Consider the following 25,423-nt stretch of genomic DNA (forward strand, 5'->3'; position numbering starts at 1 on the left):
GTAAATTTTGTTGATTTTTTACGACTTCAACAGGGGAAAGAGAAGACAAACAAAATATTGAAAACAGTTCAATGGAAAATTTACGAAGAAATTACACATGAATTCTCACTATTTATAACGGTTTGACTTGGATTTTTAAGCATTGTTTGTTTTTGTAAGAGTTGAATCTTAAAATTAATGAACTACTGCATTTCCTAAAGCTCGCTCAAACAAATCCTCAAAAGAATGTTTAAACAAATTTAAACTGTGTGGACGTGAGTATTAATCCACACTTTGCTTCATGCCCCACCTTAGTTGGACCTCCAATGTTCGCAGATCCATTAATTAGCGTGTAACGTTTTTGAAAACACCCATTGCCACAATTATTGACGCATATTTCAACTTTATGTGTAATTAATTGTAGGTGTTGGATCGTTGAGGAGAATGGAATGCTGTGGTCATTTTGTGCTCCGTGTTGTTTGGCTTTCTGTGTAAGTAACAACAGAACGTACAATATGTGTCCTCTAACGTAATGGTCGAACACGACGGTGTGTGTGTAAGCGTGTCTGCGTGTTGAAACCGAGGACTTGGATCCGGTTGTTTGACAGAGCGAGAACGTCCTCGCTTTGTTTTCGTGTACACAACCAACGAGGAATAGGTTGAGAGGGTGTAGACATAGCGGAATGGGTATAGGGATGTGCGGAATAGACATTTATCATGCTGTCACCCTCTTGGTCTTATTCCCTGTTTCCATAACAGTAATTAATGCTAACATTCATTGCGCAAACATGGCACCAGACTATTATTTCGTCCACCCTCAGTTTGGCTACAATGAGTTGGAATGGAGTAAACTCAAGATGGTCACACCGTGAAAGGTCTATGAAGTGGGGAAATGGACCGGTGTGGGCTTGGAGTGGGTGTGGGTGGGGTAGAGTTTGTTTGCTGATACTCGGGATGGTCGGGGTAATGGTGAGGTAGGGAGGGACTTATGAAGTGGTTGGATTGGATTGGAGAAGGATGTACACTAACATACTTATCACAACCTTCCATTTAGCTGCTGTGAAACGAAACTTTTGTAGCACTTATTGCTTTATGTAAACGACGAAACTAATACGAGGCAACATTTTGCTCAATTTGAATGTTTTAATGAGTTTATTAATCAGTGTCAATCGTTCACATTTTTTCGATCGATTTAGGTTATTCTGATAGTCCTGCTCATGGTGATAATGAATACAGACAGCACAGTCCGGGACCAGGATATCAAAACAGGTTTCAGGTAAACAAAAATACTTCGTACATTTGTTTAAAAAAATACTTGTTTGTTCTTCTTTGTTGCGAAGACAATGAAATTGTGGTGTTGCAATTTAATGTGCATAATTGATTTCGGTACCGGGCAGTTTTAGAAGAAAAAACATATTCAATGTCATTCAAATTAATGCGTTTTTGCAAAATTTAATCAAACTAATTAGCGTTTCTGTTTAGCTGTAGCAGTTAATGCATTTTTCGCGCGCACATAATTTTGTTCGTCTCATTCGGGGTTTTTTTCAGTCAATCTTTCTTCTTCAAGACGTACATTTGGCCATTCTTTAGTTGAATTTCTACCATTGAATGATTTACCAGTATCTTGCTGATGGCTTTCACCATGAGAACATTTTAATTTTTGGCGACCAAGTGAAAGTAACAAAACATGTTACATGAACTAAACAGCAAGATACGAGACTTAAAACAACATCAGTATGAATCTTAAAATGAGTAAATAGTGTAGTGGTGTTCTGTGACATTTTTGTTGGGTCTTTCGGAGCTTTCATCCTATAGTAACTGGACCTTTGTGCAATGAAACTATTACAGATCCAGTGTCATAGCGACGTGCATTCTCTCACTGCTGTTTGCTGCTATACGTGGATAGTGGGATGGAAGGCGATCTACGATGGCCCATTGTGGACATACTACACCTTCGTGATCTTAAACTCATTACTGGTTAGTGTTTATAATTATATTCATAATTTTCGGCAAGGACTTTGCAGACAAAAGTTGTATGAATTTACAATTTTTTTGCGCTCAAGCATTTTTTAACTTTTATTTATTTTAATAAAACTACTTTAGCCTCACATTAAAAACTCTTCTCAGGACAAAACCATGGTCCAGCTTTGGATACTATTCAGAAAGTTAAACTGAACTTTTTGTTTGTATTTATTTTGTCAAGGGGTTCTTTGTGTTTATTCTGCAAGGACTCGGGAACACTGAGGTAAGTTACAATTATAAATTTATCGTCAATAAAACTAAAGTGACTGTAATTTAAGGGGACCATCTGGCTTGGTTTTGCAAGTCCTCAACGTAGAATTTGAAACTTTGCAAGGTGGGAGTATAATTGAATGAGAGCAGCGGCAGCACAATGTGGATACGTCTCCTTTGAGAAGTGGTTTTTACAAAAGTACAGATGGTTGAAAAGTTAACTTAATCCAACGATCATATTGCTCTGAAAGTCTTCAGGAATATGCTGCGGCAACGGCCCTTTTCGAAACCACGGCTTCAGCTCCACCTTGACCCCGCGGCTGTTTTGAAAATTGCGCGTGCTTTGCGTACGTGCTTGGGACTAAAGACAAGCGGGCAGAGCCTGAAGCCGAATCCAAAGCCGAAGCCGTGGATTCGAAAGGGGCCTATATTTCTAGATGCTGCTACAAGTAATTGTTGTCAAAAAACTGAAATGTCATTGTCAAAGACCAATACTCTTGGTATATATATGTTGCATCACCAACACGGATTTAATTTCACCAACGATATAGTAATGAGGACAAATATAACACCATGTTGGTGTTTTCACATACAGACACCAGGAAGAATCAAATTAACAACCCAGTCTTTGAAGTAATAATCGGGAACTTTTAATGTCTTGTGTCCTTGCAATAGGTACGTGCTCTTCTTTGTCATGATGATCCGGACTTGGAGCTCGCTTTAGTCAAAGAAATTCAAGTCGTAAGTTAATGTTAATATATGCAGTAAGGTTTCATCATGTGAACAAGCGATTCAACCAATCAGGTTTCTTTATGGGTGGATTTGATTGAAAACCATGTTGTCAATCTTTGTATTTCACTTTTTAATGTTTTGAATTCAAGACTAATGTTTTTAAGTATGTGGTATATACGTGCGGCCAGGGTGCCAGTCAGAAGTCAAACAACAATTAACTGCGGTCTCCTAAACTACTGAAGTATCAGGGTGATGAAGTTCAAATTCAATGGAATAAAAACATTTTCACAATGAAAAAATGAGGGGAACGTAACATTGTGCTTTTTAATATTATTAATACATTTAAAGTTTTGGATATAACATACTTTGGCATATTTTGCTAATTTCAAAATAGCCTGTTCAAGACACAAGTTTAAAAAAACTGTCACTATAGAAGTGTCAGACCACAAGTAAACAGATTAATATTCAATCGCCTGTTTATTTTATTTGTATTATTCTGTTCTTGTTTCTCATGCAGCCTGTGCAGAGGGTCAACATAGTACAGGCTCATAAACCAATGTGTAAGTACAACTCAAACACATCATTGAGAAACATTTAATGTAATTTGTACATTCACTATACGGCTATATTTTATATGCAATCAAACTAATTGTATTCATTAACCTTTCTGACACAAAATTGTATGTAAATATATATTTTGTTGTATTTTTTTTTTCTTTTTTTTTTCTTTATGTTTTCTACAGATGTGGCATAATGGGTCACCTTTGAGCACTAATCAGAAGCGCAAACGCCAGTGAATCACGCCACTATACCAGCCCAACGTTGAAGCGTCACTATACATTTGGGCAGTTAGTGCGGTAACAAAGACACGCGATTTGCTGCACTTTTTTTTCCATAATATCCGTGTCCTTTGACAACCATGATATGGCAATTTCAAAATAAGTGTTTGTACGGTTATGGGAATAAGGAATGATACACTTTAGTCTCTAATATTAAGGGTTTTACGATATTTTTTTATAAAAAACGTGGAAGGTAAATTTTCGTTTCTGTATGCATCGCTCGAACTTTAGCTTTAAAGGCAGTGGACACTATTGGTAATTGTCAAAGACAATTCTTTTCTCTAGATGCATGTCAACATATACTTTAAATAACCAACCTGTAAACATTTGAACTTAACTGTATAAACTATACTACATCGTTGCGGTACCCGCTGCCAAAACATAGGATTCGAACTGCCTCTAGCTGCCGGGTAACCTCGGTAGTCTAGTTGGTAAGACACTGCTCTAGAATTGCAAGGGTCGTGGGTTCGAATCCCACCAGAGCAACATGCCTGTGATATATTTTTTTCACAGGACTCGAGAAAGTACTGAGTATACAGTGCTAACACACATCGGTGTATGGGTAAAAAAAAAAAAAAATGAAACAAAAAACCACCTTGTCACACAAAGTTGTGTGCTTTCATCAGATGCTTGATTTCGAGACCTCAAATTCTAAACTTGAGGTCTCGAAATCAAATTCATGGAAAATTACTTCTTTCTCGAAAACTACGTCACTTCAGAGGGAGCTGTTTCTCGTAATGTTTTATACTATCAACCTCCCCCCATTACTAGTTTAAGTAAGGTTTTATGCTAATAATTATTTTGAGTAACTACCAATAGTGTCCACTGTCTTTAATATACAAATAATAATTAATTGTTAGATACGTGTTGATTACCGTGTATATGATACTAAACCTATTTCGATAGTCTTGTTTCACAGATTGTGTAATGTTGTAATTGAGAGGCTAATTAATGTTTAACAAAATCTTATTCCATTTGAACTGATAACTGTAGTATAGGCTCTGTGATGAACAATATTTGCGTCAGTGTTGGAACTGGTGTGACTTTATGTACTTAGGTATACGTTGTTCTCATCAAAGGTGTTTACATCAACCTACACTTAAATTGTAAAAGGAGATCATATGAGCTAAAGTAGTAGTCCAGTCTATTTTCTATACCATCCACCCTGGTAATAGTTAAAAAGCAGGACAGTTCTTTTCAGAACTGAGAAGTCTCCCGAACCTCCCATTATCTACTCCGCGGCAGTAGAATAAAGCAAGACAGTTCTCTAAGAACAAACTCTACCCGTCAAGTAGATACACACATGGTGTTACCGCAAACAACATACATCGATAATTATTATATTGTCTCTTTTTTTTCTTCTTCAAGTTGTCAACTATCTTAAAAGCTTACGGGTAAGAATAACATAGTTTTTAAGTTCTAACACTGCACACTAGGGTTTTAAAATTTACACATATAAAAATCAATGAGAAAATCTAAATTAACACCATAGGGTAAACACAAATGTAAGTGTTTTGGCAGAAGAGAGTGCAATATACCCTAGCCTATATGTTGTAAAAGCTGATTTTGTCTATTCCATGTATCTATACATGGCAACATTACCCTTTGGAAAGGCTTGCGGTAACACAATATAATTACGATCTCTATAGGTTGGGGTGGTTCTGATAAGAACCATTGGTTTCAACGACGTTTCGATCAGTTTGCTCTGATCGTCTATTGGAGAGTACGATCAGGGATTACTGATCAAAACGTCGAGTTGAAACAAACGGTTCTTTCTAGATTCACCCTCAACCCATAGAGATCAATCCATGGTCACGTTACCGCAAACCTTTCCATGTCGTAATTCCACCAACAAAGTTTCAAATCCTACTTAACATTACCTTAGTTTCAATTTTAACAACCCAATTTTTGCAGTGTGATTCGTTGCACAAAATGTTTATAAATCTTACACCACAATTCGCAACTTACTCAATCGAAACACAACGAGTCAGAGTGATAATTACAATTAAGTGCAGCGCTATACAGTTATTTATCTAACTATATCACACATGTTCAAAAATAATCACACAATCAATCAGTTATTAAGATAAATCCAGGAATTTTTAGATTTAGAGAGCGCCTGTGTTAACCTAAGGTCAATGTTTAATTAGGTGGGAATTAAATTAACGCATCTGTTCTAAAGACAAGTTTGATATGTTACGCATTCAGTAAAGTTTGAATTATAGTTCTTGTATAATGTGGTGACCCAATGAACAAGTGTAAATACATCATGGTTCAGTTTGTCAAACAATAATTATGGTTAACTAACTTATAACGTTTGCTAATGATCAGTCGAAGACTTTTTCTGATAAACCCGTCGTGCATTAAATGTTGAAAAAGTTGTGAATACACATTAAAAATTATTCCATCGTAAGTTAAATGTTATTGTCGGTAAATTTTCTGAACTCATTAAAGGTAGGGTTGCAGATTGGTTAAATCTCAAAAGATAACGACCAAAATTACTTGGTATTAAGTTATTTCTGTGACGTCACTCTATTGTTGAAAATGTTATAAACTCAGTACTTTCCAGAGCTCTGTGACAAAGCCTGTAAAGCCTAAGTTAGTACGGAGTATACAGTGCTAACACACAGATGTAAGTATTGTTGGTAAAACCAACGTTAATAACATTATAGTCATTAAAAAGAATGTTTCCATAAAAAAAAACTAAAAAAAAACTAACAACCAACTAATAGTCAGTAGAAGAATGATTATTCACATTCTTTGTTCGTAGCCTCTTCAACTTTTACCTCAGCAAGCTGTAGATAACCATCTCGAACACTAGGGTGTGTAATATCGATGTCAACACTTACATATCTGGCTACAACAGGTGGGTCGCAGACAAACACAATCACCGCTCCCTGCTTGGACTGGGCCTCTGTCGCTGGTAAACCGCATGGTTGGTTCTCGGAGATGATGGAGCTCTCACCGGCGCGTACAGTAGCGGCATTGAATCGCCATCCTGAGTAAAAACAAAAGTAACAAATATAGCCATGAAGACAACCAGAGCATACTGATCGAAACGTTGAGTCGTTAACCACCGTTTTTTTTCAGAACCAACCCTACCCCCAAAGTATTCACATGGTGTTACCGCAAACCTCGCCTACCCCAGTTTTTGTTATACTTCCACCATCATAACAAGTTTCGAATCATATTTAAAGGCAGTGGACACTACTGGTAATTACTCAAAATTATTATCGTCATAAAACCTTTCTTGATTACGAGTAATGGGGAGAGGTTGATAGTATAAAACATTGTGAGAAACAGCTCCCTCTGAAGTGACGTAGTTTTCGAAAAAGAAGTAATTTTTCACGAAATTGATTTTGAGACCCAAGTTTAGAAATTTAGGTATCGAAATCAAGCATCAGAAAGCACACAACTTCGTGTGACAAGGGTGTTTTTTCCTTCATTGTTATCTCGCAACTGCGACGACCGATTGAGCTCAAATTTTCACAGGTTTGTTATTTGCATTTATGTTTAGATACACCAACTGTGAAGACTGGTCTTTGACAATTACCAATAGTGTCCACTGCCTTTAAATGTAGCCACGGTGGTATTTGTACATACCTCTGTAAACAGAAGATGAATTTCTTGAGTACGGTCAAGCCAGGTAAACCTTGAATGAAAAGTTTACGACCTAAAGAGCCAACAATCCCATAAAAGAGATCACACATGTTGTACAGGTCTGCAAGTTAACAATTTCTATGTTGGTTGTTTTCCTACAAACTATGGTTATAATGCTCTGGCACTAATTAAGATTGGTCAGAACTTATCAGTTATTAGTTTGAGCTTTCGCCACCAGCCTTGGCATAACTTCGGTAAGCAAGCCATTTTGCCAACTTCATAATTTAGTAAACAAAAAATTGTAGAAATTTTTAACTTAAATGAACGACTGAAATTGTCAACTAGACCACCGATATACCCGGTGCATCTAGGTCGTGGGCCATGGTTCGAATCCGTCCGAATTCGTTGTGGCGTGTATTATGTCCATCTGTCCCTTTGTCTGTTCGTCTGTTTGTATGTCTGTCTGTTCGTCTGTCTGTCTGTCTGTCTGTCTGGTGGTCTTGTTTTCTTGTCTGTCTGGCTGTTTTTTGTTACAAGCTATAATGCTTATCAAAACGGCCCCGTACTCTATCAATATTTATTCATGTTTACTCTTATAAGATACTTAAAGATATTTGTTGCATTACTCCGTAATACATGTAACTGTTGTTATTCTTTTATGAAATGTATTCTTGAATTGAAAAAAAAATAAAAATAAAAAAAATGATCCGCGTATTATGCTTGTGAGTTTGGTTTCTACACAGCTCAGAACAGGTATACTTTGCTAAAACATATCCCCTTTCTTCCCGTTGTAAATTTTCATCAATTAAATGTTCTCGTAATTAAAAATGAAACAAGAATAAGAAACACATTACCACAGCAGTTTAACCTCAATGTAACAGTGACGGCACCCAGGCAGTGTTTATCTACCAAGTCAACCTTCCACCAAGGATGCGGATCATTCACCTCTGGGGGTGGAGAGAAGGAAGATGAGAGAACCTGTAAATTCATTGACCATGAAACGTGTCAAGAAGTATTGCCATTTGTGTGAAGTTTGCCGTAAATCTATGGGAACATCTCTTTGGAGTAGTGTTGGTTCTGAAAAGAACCGATTGTTGATAACTAAACGTTTCTAAAGACGTTCAGAACATACTATAATCAGTAGGGCCTATTCACCTTAAGGGGGACCTAGCAACATAGTCCAGCACCATCCTGAATACGGTCAGAGCATACTGATCAAAATGTTGAGCTGTCATGCCATCGGTTCTTCTCAGAACCGACACCTCGAAAGAGATAATCACATGGTGTTCTGAAAACCTCCCATGATTATAACTCCAACCGTGAGAGGTTTCAAAATGTACTTATTTCAATGTAATAGCGATTACATTATGTGGTTTCAACACAAAATTATGTTTATTTATGAAAAGAATAAAAATCTAGGCAATGGACCAGGAGGAATTTATTTTCGTCACATACGGATGAGCATAAATTATTTAATTTATTTGTTACTTTTTGTTTTAAACACTGTTTGTAAAAAAAAAAAAAAAAAAATATTTATGAATAATCAAATGGAAACTAAGAGAATGTTCAACATGATTTTACCGAGGTTACAAGGATAATAGTTGTTATACTTCTGAACTTTAATGGTTTGCACCCGGATCATTTATATTGACCTAATTAAAAGTAGTTGTTGTAGTATTCAGATTTTTTGAAATGTGTTAAAAACAAGGAAAAAACAGAACACGTGAAAGGGCACCATCGAACATTTTGTTATTTAGTTATTTAGTTATTTAATTATTAAAATTATTTCTGGTACACAGAGTGAGGTTTTATGGTTTCAGTCCGAGTTCAACATGCACGAAAACGCACTAAGGTCTTTTGTGTACGTTAACACAAATTGGACATCAAATTACCAAAAGAAGGGACATTTTTCGAATTAAAAATTCTTCGCCAGGATAATAATGAGGCATCAGTTGATCTGGCAGATCGGCTGTTAAGAATAAAAGAACAATAGCTTACTGGTATGTGTGAAAGTGTTTATATTCCCATCAATAGCTTTATCACTAGTGTACTCGGAGCGGTAAGTAGAGCTCTGCGTAGCAACCTTGCCGATCAATTCAACCGCTATGGCAGACAAAAAGAAGAAGAAAAAAGATAGTATTTATGTCCTAATCAGACTGCAAGACAAGCACACAAAAAATGTGGGTGGACAGGTGAGTTTGGTGGTTTTACTGGGTAATGTATTTTTGAACCGATGGGATAATTCCAATGACAACCTAATACTTTTTTGTACTTGACTCTTTTGTGTACATAAGGTAAAACCGAAACTCAGGTCACATTTTCTTAAATTAAACTCATGCGTTCTGCCACTATAAAGCAAATCAAAAGGTAGTCCTGGTGTACACGACCCTTTCCCAACCTAGCTTTAAAAATTCCAAATGAAGATCAAAGGTTACAACTCATTGCGAAACTATGACAAGATAGCATTATCATCTTTTAGCTAACAACCTTAATACGGTTCCGGTTTGTGGGGACCAGCCATTGTTTTTCTAGTATTCCATTCTAAACACGGAGTCCTGGTTGAACATAATAATTCTCTTGTGGGGTCCACTATTCCGTTTTTTTATAAAATACCCCACAATGACGTACACGTAGGCCCAGCTATACCTACCCATCGAGAGTGCGTCTTGGCTACAGACCTTGGCAAAATGTCATACAGCTGCCTAATGGCATTGAATCCTGTCGGTAATTACTCACAATAATTATTAGCGTATAACCTTACTTGGTAACAAGTAATGGGGATCTGTTGGTAGTAAAAACATCGTGAGAAACGGCTCCCTCTGAAGTAACGTAGTTTTCGGGAAAGAAGTATTTTTCCACGGATTTGATTTCGAGACCTCATAATTAGATTTTTAGGTCCCGAAATCAAGCATCTGAAAGCACACAACTTCGTGTGACCAGGGTGTTTTTTCTTCCATTACTATCTCGCAACTTCGACGACCAATTTTCACAGGTTTGTTATTTAGATACACACCAAGTGAGAAGAATGCTCTTTGACAATTACCAACAGTGTGCTTAAAAGCAAATAGCAAAGCACAACAAAATTCTGCTAACCGACGTTTTTTACGTAAAGCTAAATGCCATTTCCCATGTAGCTTATGTGACCTGCTTACTATTGCTTAGTATCATATTTTCTGCGTAAGCAGATCTGTGAAATTGGGCACTAATCTCATTTACATGATAATATTGTCGACCGCGCTGATGTAAATAAATTTTACTTGAAACGTTTACTCACGTTTTTTTATGGCGATGACCACATTGAACGTACAAATCTGCGAATTTCCAGCTTCATCTTTGGCACTGTAAGTGATGATGTGAATTCCCTTGGTGAAGTTTGGACCCTTGTCTGGTGTCTCATTGACTACAGTAGGGTGAACCCCAGAGTTGTCTGTTGCTGTTGGCTCATCCCATTCAACTAGCACAGTTATATTGCCATTATCAATCACCTGATTGACTTTCAGTGGGCAGTTTGTGAAACGTGGTTGGACACCATCAACTGAAAAATAATCAAATTAAATCCATCTGATGACAGAACAGGGCCCAATTGCATAGAGCTGCTACGCATGAAATTTCTTCACTGATAAAAACAGGATTACCAGCCAAATTTCCGCTTGTTACATAATGCTTGTTACTGGTATTCAGCTTTTGTTTTGTCAAGGAAGAAATGTCATGTTAAGCACATTTTTGTGCTTAGCAGCTCTATGAAATGTTTTAACTAAATAAAAAATGTGTAGCTTTCGGTTGAGTAATTACCAATAGTGTCAAGTGCCTTTTAAAGACAAGTTAATTCAACTATAGTTTGTAAAAAAAAATGGCTAGATACTCACCAACAGTAACGGTAAACTCGCACCTGTCAATGTTGTTTTTCAAATCAACGGCCTTGTAGGAAATTGTATGAACCCCAAACGGAAAGAATGAGCCACTGTCTCTGGTAGACAATAGGGTGATAAGTGGAGGAATGCCCGAACTCTTAGTCGCACTTGGTTGTCCCCATGCAATCACAGCACCCGAAAAGTTACCGCTCGTTACCCGTTCCGAGATTGAGGTCGGACAAGCAATAGACGCAGGAACGTAATCATCTGCGAACAAAGTTTCAAGATGCGGTATTCAAAAGAGTATAATTTGTATTAAATATATATATATATATATATATGTGGTTTATTATTTATTATATATATATAAATATTTTTTTTTTACCCATACACCGATGTGTGTTAGCACTGTATACTCAGTACTTTCCCGAGTCCTGTGAAAAAATATCACAGGCATATAACTCGGGTGGGATTCGAACCCACGACCCTTGCAATTCTAGAGCAGTGTCTTACCAACTAGACTACCGAGATTGCCCAATAGCTAGAGGCAGTTCGAATCCTATTTGTTGGCAGCGGGTACCGCAACGATATAATTTGTGTTAACCCTCACGCAAATGTGTTTAAGCATTGCTTACCCAGTTGGTAAACATCATACGGACCATAAAACAAGCTAAATTGAGATGGGCTGGACACACTGCCCGATGAAATGATAACAGGTCTGGGAGATCTCGGGTGCACATTCTTTTTTGAAGAAGTTTTTGCTTATACTTTTGCCCTTCCCGAACCGGCCTGTGCTTGTTTTTTAATTGTACTGTCCGAAGATGGGCAACACGAATAATGGATTGACAACCAATGACAGAGGGAAGGAATAGAGGTCGACAGAGAAGAAAATGGAGAGATGACATCAAAGTAATTTCAGGAACAACACTGACCAGAACTGCAAAAGAATGATACTTAGTAGGCCTACTTTTCCGAGTTCTGGTTGTGAGAAATATGCTCAAGTAGCAAGGGCCACGCGTGGGTTCGAATCACAAACGAATGATTTGTCTGTGGATTTTTTGTTCACAGAATTCGAGAATTGAGTTACTACAAATTGGAAGCTGATAATTTTGATATAATTTTTGTCCCCTGAGTTTTGAGACAGTGTACAAAAACTATTATTAGGGAACACGTTGCCTTGGATTGGTCGGGTTGGTCTTTGAAAAGCGTTTGTAACCGTTTGTTATAAAATGCACACGGTTAGAAAGATGTTTTAAAAGTAGAATACAATGATCCACACACATTTGCCTCGAAATTGCGTGGTTTTCCTTTTACTTTGCGAACTAACTCGGTCGGCCAGTTATGGGAGTCAAAAATTTGACTCCAATAAATGGTCGACCGTGTTTGTCGACGAGGTAAAAGGAACACGCAATTTCGAGTGATACTTGTGTGGATCATAATATTCTACTTTTAAAATATCTTTCTAATCATATGCATTCTATAACAAACGGTAACAAATGCTTTTCAAAGACCAACTCGACCGATCTAAGGCAACGTGTTCGTTTAACACACACCATGAAAGGTCGACACAGCTAACGTACCTTGACAGTCAAAGTATTCTTGTATGGTATCCTGATTGTCAGTGAATAGTGGTGTATCCGTGTGGACTGGTTTAAAGGAGTGCTCTCGCCTGTCCATTGTAACGCCACCAGGACGGAGACTGTTACAGGAACCTCTATCCCCACGCTCGAAAGGTTTGATCCAGCGAAGTTTGCCGTTCTCGTCCGGTTCTTGATTGAAGTAGCATACCTTTCCTTTAACGCTCACAACAAAGTGTCCTATATTGACAAAATAACATCATAATGGTTGTGTTAAAAAAGATAATTTTTTCCATTATTCTCTCGTGACCCAGATGGCCGATCGATCTCAAACTTCTAGAACCTATTACAGGTTTGTCAGTTTATGTATAATATTATGGTAGATTACATAAAGTGCTTACACTGCCAGCAACTGTTTTGTTAGCAAAAAAATAATTCTGAAATGTTCCTTTAACTGTTACTCTTCTCATTATAATGACATTAATCCACTGGTCTGAACAACAATGGATAATATATGTGTATTGCATTAATAATAAGCTTAATGCAGCGATTCGTTGCTATGACAGCCTGCCAATACACAAACTAAAGAAGATGAGTTATTACTGTTGTTTAGTTTTCATCACACAACAATTATGCAAGGCATCAAAGCGCTTCACAATAATAAACCAATCATTAACTACATATAAGTAAAGTACTTATACATATAGAAAACACTGCGTAAGTGTGGTAATCACATCGCACGACCCACCCGTATACACAGTCACACCGCTCAACGCAAGCCGTGCGCCTACTGTGCTCAAGTCATCCGCATTCGTCTCCTATCCGCATGCGGGTAGTGTACTATCCGCATGTGTTCGGGCGTTGCGACTGCCATTATTATACAACGCGCCGTATCGTGCATGGTGATTGCACACATAACATTACCGAAGCGGTCCGTTGCCAAGACAACCTGTCAAGTAACAAAAATAACTTTTAGTTGTACTTTTTACAGGATGTTGATGGAGACATCGCACAATATCATGCATTAAACGGAAGTACAAAGGGGATCGTGTATCGTACATGCAGTTATCGTGAACATGCATAAGCTGGCAGGAAAACAAGGGGGGGGAAGAAGAAAAAAAAAACTCCCTGCACAACATTTATAACCTTTGAACAGCATATCATCCATACAAAACATTTATCTTGGAGTCATCTTGAGGTCATAACTCAAACCATGCCCTTTTCGTGGCGTGTCATGGACTATTGGTTAAGAGCACAGGACTCAAGCTCTGGTGATCAGCAGAGTGTTGGTTCGAGAGTAGTGACACCTGTGATGCAAGACACTCATGGTGCTTCATCCTTCGGATGGGACGTAAAGCCGTTGGTCCAGTGTATTGTATAACGCAGGTAAAAGAACCCAGTGCACTTAATATCGTAACAGAAGGGGATCGCCTCGGTGTTCCTGGTCTGATCGCCAACAAACTGCGCCAGAGCACCTTTTACAACATTACATCGTGCTATTAAATGATTATGTCTCATAATTCAAACGTAGTCCCACATCTTAATAATAATAATAAAACAGTGTTTATAAAGTGCCTTATGCCAGGCCTCAGGGCGCTCGAAACGAAATAAAAACAATAATTTAAAAAGCATCACTAAATATAGAAACAGCAGTTAACAAAACACAAGAAAAATAATAGCTAAAACCAAACAAAACCACAAGGAGCAAAAGATGTTTTAAAAGTTAGTAACTTAAACTTGAAACATATAATAAACACAAAAATACTTGAGGTAAAAGGTTACCAGCACCTCGCTCAAGTCAAGAACCTCAGCAACTATTAAACATACCTAAAAATACTAAACATATTTAAATACCACATATTCAACGAATAGAGCTAAACTCAATTCAATAAAGAGGCAAAAAGTTGCAGGGAATATTATGTATGTTTATTGCGCCAGGAGTGTCGCTGAGTGACGGATATGATCGCTGCATCCACTATTATACCCATTTCGGCATTCGACAGTTATTAAAGCCATTATACATTTTCGGTAATCAGTATTGTCCAAGTCACACACTTCGTGTATCACAACTATATATAAAATAACAAACCTGTGAACAGTTTAGGCTCAATCGGTTATCGAAGTCGGGAGAAAATAACAAGAAAACCCACTCTTGTTTCCGCGCGTTTCGCCGTGACATGACATGTGTTTAAAATAAATCCGTAATTCTCGCTATCGAGAATTGATATTGTTTTAATTTTTTTCAAAAAGTATTAGCATTTCATTGAACAATATTTCAAGAGAGGTCTTTCACCATAACCTACTGTAAACCCTGTAAATAAGTTGTAAATCTGTGAATTTTATTTTATTTTTTTTATTTTTTTTTACCGAAAGTGTATAATGGCTTTAACAAAGGTGTCCAGTGGGTTTATCGGTGATTGTCAGCACAAAACATGAGGATCGCTGCTTGTTTTTGCTTCACGATTTAGTTGAATTTGAACAAGATTTTGTTGATAATTATCAACAGTTTTGCATACTTACCTAAGAAAATCATCCACAAAACAAGAAGACATGCACCAACGTTTCGGTAGAGAAACATTCTAAACAAGTGTCTTCAGGACCACGGTGGACGACAAAACAGTGATCAGTTTTTTTTATCACAAGCAACTTGAGTACAGCTAGCCAAAACATTGACTCAATACTGAGACGAGTCAAGTCTAGACCTATGGTCTGCCGCGATGAAATAGTCGAGTCGTGAGGGTGGTTTCGTAATTATTCAGATAAACGTGATCGAAAACTGCTCTCGTGAGATCACTGCTTTCGCGCGAAGCTGCTGGCTGCCGACAACTCCCCCGACAGTGCGAGAGTAGTCCCTCGAAACCATGAACAGCAGACTCGCGAGAATATCGTCAGTTTCGCGGGAATCGCGGAGTGAGTCGGAAAAATGTCACTTTTAGGCCTTGAACGACTTGTCCACAAGTCTACATCAAGTGATGAGTATACCCATCGTTTTGACTTTGAGCCATCACATCTTATTGGTTGCTATGAATGGTAATACACTGACATTTGCTGCATGATTGTGTTCAATATGCAGTAATAAAACAATACATGCGCCCAAATGAGGTTATAATGAGGCTTAACGAAGTCTTTGTTTGTGGGAATTGTTATTGGATAATAAATTTGGTTTGCGGTAACACAATGTGTGTATTTACTTGCTAGGTAGATTATAATCTTTCAGGAATTGTCTTGATGTATATTCTACTGCCCTGCTTACAACTTGGCCTATCTGGGTGGAAGTTTTAAAGGAACACATTGCCTTGGATCGGACGAGTTGGTCTATAAAAAGCACTGCCCTGCTTACAACTTGGCCTATCTGGGTGGAAGTTTTAAAGGAACACATTGCCTTGGATCGGACGAGTTGGTCTATAAAAAGCACTGCCCTGCTTACAACTTGGCCTATCTGGGTGGAAGTTTTAAAGGAACACATTGCCTTGGATCGGACGAGTTGGTCTATAAAAAGCACTGCCCTGCTTATAACTTGGCCTATCTGGGTGGAAGTTTTAAAGGAAGACATTGCCTTGGATCGGACGAGTTGGTCTATAAAAAGCGTCTGTGACCGTTTTTTATAAAATACATATGGTTGGAAAGACGGTTTAGAAGTAGAATACAATGATCCACACAAGTTTGCCTCGAAATTGCGTGGTTTCCTTTTACTCTGCGAAATAACACGGTCGGCGATTTATGGGAGTCACAAATTTGACTCCCATAAATGGCCGACCGTGTTAGTAGACGAGGTAAAAGGAAAACCGTGCAGTTTCGAGGCATGTTTGTGTGGATCATTATATTCTACTTTTACAACATCTTTCTACCCATATGCATTTAAAAAAAAAACAGTTACAAACGCTTTTTAAAGACCAACTCGTCCGATCCAAGGCAACATGTTCCTTTAACTACTCATTTCTATTACACCGCAAAAATGGGGTGTTAAAATTATGTGACAACACCGACACGGTGTTAATTTCACCAACGAATGGGGGATAAACAGCACCATGTTGGTGTTCTAACATATATTAAAAAAAAACTATTCCTTCGAAATAATGCTTCGTTTCCTCAAAATAAATTTGACAAATTGTTCTTAAACATTTTTTTTTTTCAAGTGTCTATGAATGAGTACCATAATTGGTAAAACACACCGGGCACACTTATTACTTTGTATTATTTCTGCCAAATTGGGGATTCCGATTCCAGACTCGAACTTTTTACCGTATTGACATAAACAGCAATGTACGTCAGGTGGAACAAACATGTTTAGGATGTAGATCCTGAGTGATGACACAGCAAACACAACCAAAACGGACACAAATTTAAACAACGAGCTCAAAGAAAGTAAAACACAAATTCTAATCAATCGAGAAAATCGATAATAATTTATCAATTTAACTGGGAAAAGTTTGTTGACACCATGTACCAATAACTATAGTATGCTGAACAACTCCCTTCGAAAACAAACCCACAAATTATTTAACCAACATTTCAGCATAATTTCCATCGGTGAGATAAAATATAATAACAATTATAATTAGGCCTACAATATATAGAGCTTGACAAAACAGATGGGTTTTAAGTAATGGTTTGAAAGTGTCAAGTAAGTATGCTGCTTAAATGTGGATTGTTTAGGGTAGATTGATCAACGTTTCTCCAGGTGAAGTTTTCATATAATTCATGTTTACTTTTTAAGCCAACCTTTGATAAACTTTTGTTCGAAACCATGTTAACCCCTTGATTGTCATCGACTAATATATTTTGTTAATCAATATTGTCTAATTTGATTATTTATTGAGGCACCAACTTCCTGTCAGTTGAGGGTTGGGCGAGCTGTCAATCGTGCCATTAAGGCTAATATTATCTTGATACACATCGATTTAAAAACTGCTATTAATATTTTATTAATAACCAATGCTAGCTTAACAAATTCGCAAAGCAAAAAGACTATAAAAATGGAACCCTGTTCGTGAGATCTTACAACTGCTTCGACGATCTCTGAAGTGCACAGTGCTAACTAGCTGTGACCAAAATGGCGCGAGTGTTTCTTCTGTGGTTGGTGGTCACCTATGCTGCCTCTGTGACGGTAAATGCGGTAAGTCAGTCGTCATGATAGTTATTTATTTATTTATTTGTTTTGTTTCATTCGGGGTTCAAACTTGGGAAAGAAATACTTAAAAAGAGGAATACAAAATGGGCAAACACAACTGCACCCAGGCATAAAATAGCCCCCCAAATCACGATCTAAAAGAGCAATTCCCATAAAAAGAGAGCAGCAGAACATAAATTCGAAAATGATGTATATATTGTATGTAAATCTTTGATATCTCTATAAACTGGGATCTCTATGGAATGGAATTGTTAACTAATTTCAAGCAGTTTGACACCCCCCCCCCCGAAAACAATAGATAAATAACAAGTAGAATTGATTACATACAATTTTTTAGGCAAAACAATAGGTTCTTAAAATTAACAACATTCCTATACAATTAACATTACTTTGGTAGCGATTTTGCAGCCAATTTATGCATATGATGAAGCAAAACAATTGATTCTAAGCACAAAAGGTAACTGAAGACTAATTATAATGCGACTTATTATTTAAAACGAACGAATGTGCTCCATTTCGTATGTTATTCTCAAGCATCAGAAATGTTTAGTTAGAATAATTATGGTTTCATTGTTAATTCTTCTTATTTAATTATATTAACCGACGCATTTTTGAAACTCTATTTTTGTGTATCAAAGGCTTCTGGAAACCCGAGCCTTCCTGTATCAGCGAACGATGTGTTGACACGTATGTATTCTTAACAATCATAATTGACCCCAAAGACTTTGCATTGCCTTTTTGTTATAAAACTGACTTGATGGCTAATTGTTATTCATTGTTTGTATTACTTTAGTTTAAAAAAGGGGGACATAACAACTTTTTAGTAGGTCATAATGAACGTTCATCAACTTATCCATGAACTTCCTTTACCTGTGCATGGCAACATATCCATAACATTATGGTTTTATGAAGAGAACAACTTAGAAGATCACTCATTGTACACATATCGTTGTGTGTGGGTAAAAGACAACATTAATATCCTTTATCCCCGATGAACACGACACATATTATTAACTCTGTGTGTTAACTCAAACTGTACTCCAACAGCGGGAACACACAGTAACAAAGTAAATGGAAGAACAAAATAATGAATTTACATAACAATACAAGTATAGTGAGAATGGTGAGAATGGTCGAAAATGATAACCACAGTAACAATTAAAGCTTGACTTTGTGTGTCCCGTTGGTTAAAAAAAAACTACTAAAATCATATTCGAACTCGACATGTAATACCAGTGGTAATTACGAATAAAACTTTTCTTTTTCAGCATTGTCAATCGTTGGGAAGCCGACCGAGCAAAGTACAACATATCTGGCCCAATACTCGTCAGATAAAGCTGTAGATGGCAGTCAGGACACCAGACTGTACCCAAACGGTGTCTGCTCTCACACTCGTAAGTATGTCACCTCTTACCGAGACACTAGGGGTGGAGGCTTTGAAGTCAGGTCTTAAAATTCAACCTATATATTCAACATGTATGGTGTCTGCTGCCCTCTATCCAGATTGTCATTGTTTGTGCCAAAATCGTGTATAAAGGGTTGGCTTACGAGGGTCCGTTTTGTGTGTGTTTTACAGACAATGAGACATAGGAACCCAGAAGAGAAGTATTTGTTAAAATCTAGACCCCACAAGGGAACATTTTGAGTGCAATATCTTTTTAACTTATGTTTGGTTGTTTGGATCACAGATCAGGAAGCCAATCCATGGTGGAGAGTAGATCTTGGAGCAGAACACTGCATTGCTAAAGTGACCATTCTCAACCGTGGAGACTGCTGCAGTAAGTACCATAATCTGAACATATGACGTCACACTACGAGGCTCCTGAAGACGCCAGAGAATGGCCTCATCAGACGAATCCTATTTTACCTACCAACATTACTTGCAAGTACGTGACTTTACTGTACATTTGGAACCATGTGTACACTGCATGCACAGACCACCAAAACTAAGCTGTGTTTTGATTGGTCTGAGGTGATGTTTGTCAGCTGGTGTTTCACCATTCCGACCAATCAAAACACAGGTACGGAAAGCTCATGTCACTGCCCGTTTATCGTTGCAATTAGTGTAACCAATGAAACCACTGGTGCTTAAAAGCAAGTACCTGTCTTTACATCCTTGCGGATAAGGACCGGGGGCCCAGTCTATACCAAAGCAGCTAATTGTGTTTTTGTTGAATTCCACAAACAGGTAACCGTTTGACGAGTGCCGTTGTTCGGGTGGGTTTGAACAATGACGTCCTAACCAATGATCAGTGTGGCTCGGCTGTGACGGCTGCACAAGCCTCACCATTGGGCGGAACCATCGAGTTCAACTGTGAGTCACCGATGAGGGCGCAATACATCAGTGTCAACATTCCCTCAGGTGGTGTTCTGCAACTTTGCGAAGTGACGGTTGAAGAATTTCCTTTGGAAGTGTGTTCCCCACCAGTAGGTTAGTTTCAAAGTATCATTTCGACGTTCCAAACTTTCACAAAAGCTAGGTGATAGACAAAAAAACTTCATTCCACCTTGATTTCCTGTCTGTGATATTCAGTAAAATTGTACAAAGAAAGAAAAAAGGCAAAACACTTACTTAAAAAATCTGCCTCCAGAGTCTTGTATATGTATTTGTTTCTTGTTCAATATAGTCCAAGCAGCACCTTTGCCAATCGTTGGGAAGCCGACCGAGCAAAGTACAACATACCTGGCCCAATACTCGTCAGATAAAGCTGTAGATGGCAGTCAGGACACCAGACTCTACCCGAACGGTGTCTGCTCTCACACTCGTAAGTATGTCACTACTTGCCGACACAGAGTGGGCGGGGGCTTGTAGTCAGGTTTTAAAATTAGGTTAATTCTTGAATGTAATACTACTTTCCTTGCAACCGAAATTCAAGACAATTGTTTGTGTGCCAAAATGATGCGTGGCTTTACGGGGGCCCATTGGTTGGTTTTCAGACGATGCATGAACAACGAACCCTACTTAGGAGAATGATTTGTTCAATCTAGACCCCTCAAGAGATTTCTATGGAACGGAGAATAATAGTTGTAATCAACTACTAGACTCCAAACACCTGATCCTCAAAGTCAGGTGTTTGCTTGGGTGCGTTCGTTTAGCTTCCCTGGGTCGACCCAGTTCCAGGACAAACGTGTGCAGATAATTACCCACGTTCGTCCTGGAAAAATAACCCGCCACACACCGGGGTCGACCCAGGGAAGCTAAACGAACGCACTCTATGTATGTATGTATGTATGTGATCACGTGATTGTGTTTGAATAGGTCACGAACTGGTCGATAGTTACGAATGATACTTCTTACTAGAATTTCACGCCAAGATGATGATGTTTGTGTTTTGCTAAATGCACGGATGCCGTACACTAACAAATGTTATGCCGAGGCAACTCTCGAATAATCGATTCGCGTTTCAATCTCCATAGTCTGCTGCCTTCTCTATCCAGATTGCCGTACAATGATAGCTACAATTCCACAACCGAACTTCAAGTCTAATTGTTGTTTTTTTTTGCTCCAAAATGGTGTTTGAAGGGTTGGCATACGAGGACCCGTTGTATATGTGTTTTTCAGACAATGAGACATAGGACCCCGGAAGAGAATTGCTTGTTAAAATCTGGACCCAACAAGGGAAGATTTTTAATGCAATATCTTTTTAACCTGTATTTTGTTGTTTGGATCACAGATGAAGAAGCCAACCCATGGTGGAGAGTAGATCTTGGAGCAGAACACTGCATTGCTAAAGTGACCATTCTCAACCGTGGAGACTGCTGCAGTAAGTACCATAACATGAATATATGACGTCACACTACGAGGCTCCTGAATAACGCCAGAGAATGGCCTCAAGCCTACGCCACGTCCTTCTGCACCTTTCACCTACATTTATTTCACACACAGTCGAATCCTATCTTAACCATCATACGAAAACATTATTGTACAATCATGTGGACACTGCAGCGACAACAACAATTAAGCTGTGTTTTGATTGGCCCGAGGTGATGTTTGTCACATCACCTCGACCTATCAAAACACAGCTATGGAAAGCTGATGTCACTGCCCGTCTTCCCCGGGTCGACCCCGGTGTGTGGCTTTTTTTTCAGGACGAACGTGTGCAGATAAAAACCCACGTTCGTCCTGGAAAAAAAAAAACCGCCACACACCTGGGTCGACCTAGGGAAGCAAAACGAACGCACCCATTGTATCCAATCAAGTACCTGTCTTTATATATCCTTGCGGATGAGGACATGGGCCCCGTATCAAAGCAGCTAACTGAGTTATTGTTGCTTTCCACAAACAGGTAACCGTTTGACGAATGCCGTCGTTCGGGCCGGTTTGAACAGTGACGTCCTAACCAATGACCAGTGTGGCTCGGCTGTGACGGCTGCACAAGCCTCACCATTGGGCGGAACCATCGAGTTCAACTGTGATTCACCGATGAGGGCGCAATACGTCAGTGTCAACATTCCTTCAGGTGGTATTCTGCAACTTTGCGAAGTGACGGTTGAAGAACTTCCTTTGGAAGAATGTTCTCCAGCGTTAGACATCGGTAGGGGTAAGTACGATTTTGAAGTGCTTAAAGTTTAAACATTTAAAATGATAGATAAAAATGTCACTCAAGCTTAGCTCTGTTTTATTGAGTAATAGATAGCAATTGCCAAAACGTTTAAATTTACAAATCACCTCCAGACTCTTGCAAAGTATGTGTGTTTTTTATTAGATGCAGAAAAAAGGCTTCAAGCCTAATGAGAAATGTTATATTTTACGCTACTTCAGCAAAGAGAGCTGTTTCCCACAATGTTTTATACTACCAACAGCAGCTCCCCGTTGCTCGTTAACAAGTTAATATTTATGCCAATATAAATTAATTTGTAATGTTTTGAAAATACCAAACGTATCCAGTGCCGTAAACAATAATTATGTGATCTCATCCAGGCATCCCGCAAATTAAAAAAAAAAAAAACATAAAAAACAGTCACACTGTTAATGCAATGCAATGTACACAATACTGCAAGAATTACTGCGGGTAGCACATGTTGGCGGTGTGGCAGGGGAATCTGTCCCCAGAAATTCGGCAAACCGTGTACAAACGTCTACTGATAGTACCCTCTTTGGATCCTCCTCATCCAACCCATGTTAATTTCCCAGATAGAGGACCGAATCGAATCTCCGGCGGAGAATCTCCTGGGACACCGGCACTTTCCTCTTAGGTCGTTGAGCAGCAGACCAATAATGTTTACTTTTCTTTTGTCTTTTAAAGCGGAACTTGACATCGTTGGAAAACCGACGAAACAAAGTAGCGATTTCAATGGAAAACTAACATCAGATAAAGCTGTAGACGGTAGTCAGGATAGCCTGCTTAACACTAATTTTAAGTGTTCACACACAGGTATTCCACATTTCCCATCATGATAAAAGTCATTATAGAGGTGTTGTTTTGGGGGGGAGTGTGTCCACCCTGCCGCTGCCCCCTTACAACGAATTGTGTAAAATGTATTAGTCATCTGACAGCGCCCTCTTTTGACTCAAATTTGATTAGCCCATCTTATTATTTTAACGTATTTACAGACATACAACGACTTTGTGGTACACACATCCTATACGGAAAAGGTTCGGGGTTCCGCAATTGCTCAACCTATTGTTCCCCTTTGTTTCAGGAACTGCCTTGTGGGGTACTTTGTTATGTTGTTGTCAGAACCCCCAAAAGGGCCCTTCAGTAACACCCGCTATTTGGCACCTTATAATTATATTGCCACTATTGTTTGTTTCTACACTAATTTAAGTGTATCCCCCCCCCCCATCCAGTTGGTTTTATAAACACATTCAAACACATATGGACAACATTAAGGAAAACTGACTGTGTTAATGTTAAATGATTCGAGATGAACAAAGACAAATTGACTAGAGTTGGACTCGAACCAACGACCTCCGGATTAATGTTTAAATGGCACTTTCAAACCTGGCACCTGTACCCAACCAGGAACCCTAGTGTACCCTGTCTTGTTCCCGAATTGAATTTGGTGTGCTTACCTACCAGTCACTTGACGCTCACTCATATTATATTGACTATAAGCAAACCGGTATACAATTGAACCATTTCAGTCATTCCTTTAAAGACATGTATAATTTCTATTCACTTTTTTCCCAATTTATTAATAATTACAATAACTTTTTACTTCATTACCCAAGGTAAAGAGAACGCCCCCTGGTGGCGAGTTGATCTGGAAGATGCGTACACCATCTCAAAGGTCACCATCCTCAATCGCGGGGACTGCTGCAGTAAGTGAATTTCTATTTTCGACAGACACACCGAATTGTATTCCCGGGTCGTGTAAAATAACATATCTCTGCTCTAAAGGGGAGTGGATCAAAATGAATAGTACTAAGTCGTAACGATTCTTATTATCCGGGGTCTATATGTAGTCTGGAGACTTTTCACGGAGAAAAGTTGTGCATGACATTGTGGTACATTCACTGCCTCATTTGCAGGCCGCAAGTTTTACCTAAACACTAGTTTACCGTTGGTAGTCTGGAGTCTTGACGTCGCTATCTGGTTCAATTGCATTCATTTCTCTTGAAAATATAACCACCAAATTACTTGATCATTAATTTCCTTACAGACGGGCGTTTGACGGGGGCTGCTGTACGTGCTGGAATGTGCGGCGGTGAGGTGACCAACAACCAGCAGTGTGGCTCGTCTGTTACCAGCGAACAAGCCGCAGTACCAGGTGCAACCATCGAGTTCGTGTGTGACCCACCGCTGAGGGCGCGCTATGTCAGCGTTGATCTTCAGTCCGAAGAAGGAGAGTACCTACAGCTGTGTGAAGTGACGGTGGAACAAGTCCTATAATCAGAGAGCAACGCCACGCCCTTCATGGAGAGACCACCCTATGTCGGATGGAGTACAACAGATCTAATACAATTACTCTTTAATTCAAGCTAAAGTAGCTATCTTATCGCCGTATTGTTTCAATCGTGAGATTAAAACATACCCATTCGGTTGTGTTTGCCCTTTCTTGGTCGCATAGATGTTATAGTTACTTTGGTTGCATTCTTAACAAATATACAAAACATTATTTTAGTATAAAATATACAGTGAAAGGCAAAACTTTCCAAAAGTACCTTTGAAGAAAATTGCGATTAAACCTGTTCCTTTAGTCGGTCAAAGGTTCTACCTCTCCATGGTCAGTCTGACCCGGAAACTAGTTAATAAAACTTGAATTTGACTCAAATTCTGCGTCAGTGTGTGACATAGATTGCGGGTCACTGAAACCCAAAATAGTCAGACCTCAATGTGACCAAGGTCATTCATTCAGACCCAAGCGTTTTAAAAATGCTATGTCAGATTTTTTGGCCGATTTGACCCAAACATTTTGATTTAAAATTCAATAGGTATTTTGATGGGGGTCGAGAAAGTTACAAGCTTTCATTTGAGCCATTGCTTGAAAAAGTCCGCCAATTATTAGAAGCAGTGAAATAAAGTGCTCAAAATTAGT

The 25,423-nt window shown here is 38.6% G+C and overlaps 1 protein-coding gene and 1 long non-coding RNA gene across 2 annotated transcripts; both read left to right on the top strand.

Moving 5' to 3' along the window:
* Nucleotides 1–2,212: 2,212 nt before the first annotated feature.
* On the top strand, nt 2,213–4,197 carry LOC117289721. Its single transcript, XR_004518966.1, has 4 exons — nt 2,213–2,224; nt 2,887–2,952; nt 3,461–3,503; nt 3,687–4,197. It is a non-coding gene; the product is annotated as an uncharacterized LOC117289721 (long non-coding RNA).
* Nucleotides 4,198–17,863: 13,666 nt separating this feature from the next.
* LOC117289161 lies at nt 17,864–24,777 on the top strand. Its single transcript, XM_033770158.1, has 11 exons — nt 17,864–17,926; nt 18,580–18,628; nt 19,210–19,335; nt 19,630–19,719; nt 20,130–20,372; nt 20,569–20,706; nt 21,616–21,705; nt 22,228–22,482; nt 23,188–23,316; nt 24,117–24,206; nt 24,548–24,777. Exons 1-11 carry the CDS (start codon nt 17,864–17,866, stop codon nt 24,775–24,777), a joined length of 1,503 nt encoding a protein of 500 aa, XP_033626049.1.
* The last annotated feature ends 646 nt before the right edge of the window (nt 24,778–25,423 follow it).

This window comes from Asterias rubens, chromosome 4 (genome assembly GCF_902459465.1).
Source record: "Asterias rubens chromosome 4, eAstRub1.3, whole genome shotgun sequence".
NCBI classification, from domain to species: Eukaryota; Metazoa; Echinodermata; class Asteroidea; order Forcipulatida; family Asteriidae; genus Asterias; species Asterias rubens.

Bases quoted from the DNA above. Each gene is read 5' to 3' on its own strand.
- LOC117289161 (XM_033770158.1), top strand. From the start codon at position 17,864: ATGGCGCGAGTGTTTCTTCTGTGGTTGGTGGTCACCTATGCTGCCTCT. The intron at 19,720-20,129 runs GTAAGTACCATA...TTCCACAAACAG, and splicing joins CAACCGTGGAGACTGCTGCA to GTAACCGTTTGACGAGTGCC. The intron at 24,207-24,547 runs GTAAGTGAATTT...ATTTCCTTACAG, and splicing joins CAATCGCGGGGACTGCTGCA to ACGGGCGTTTGACGGGGGCT.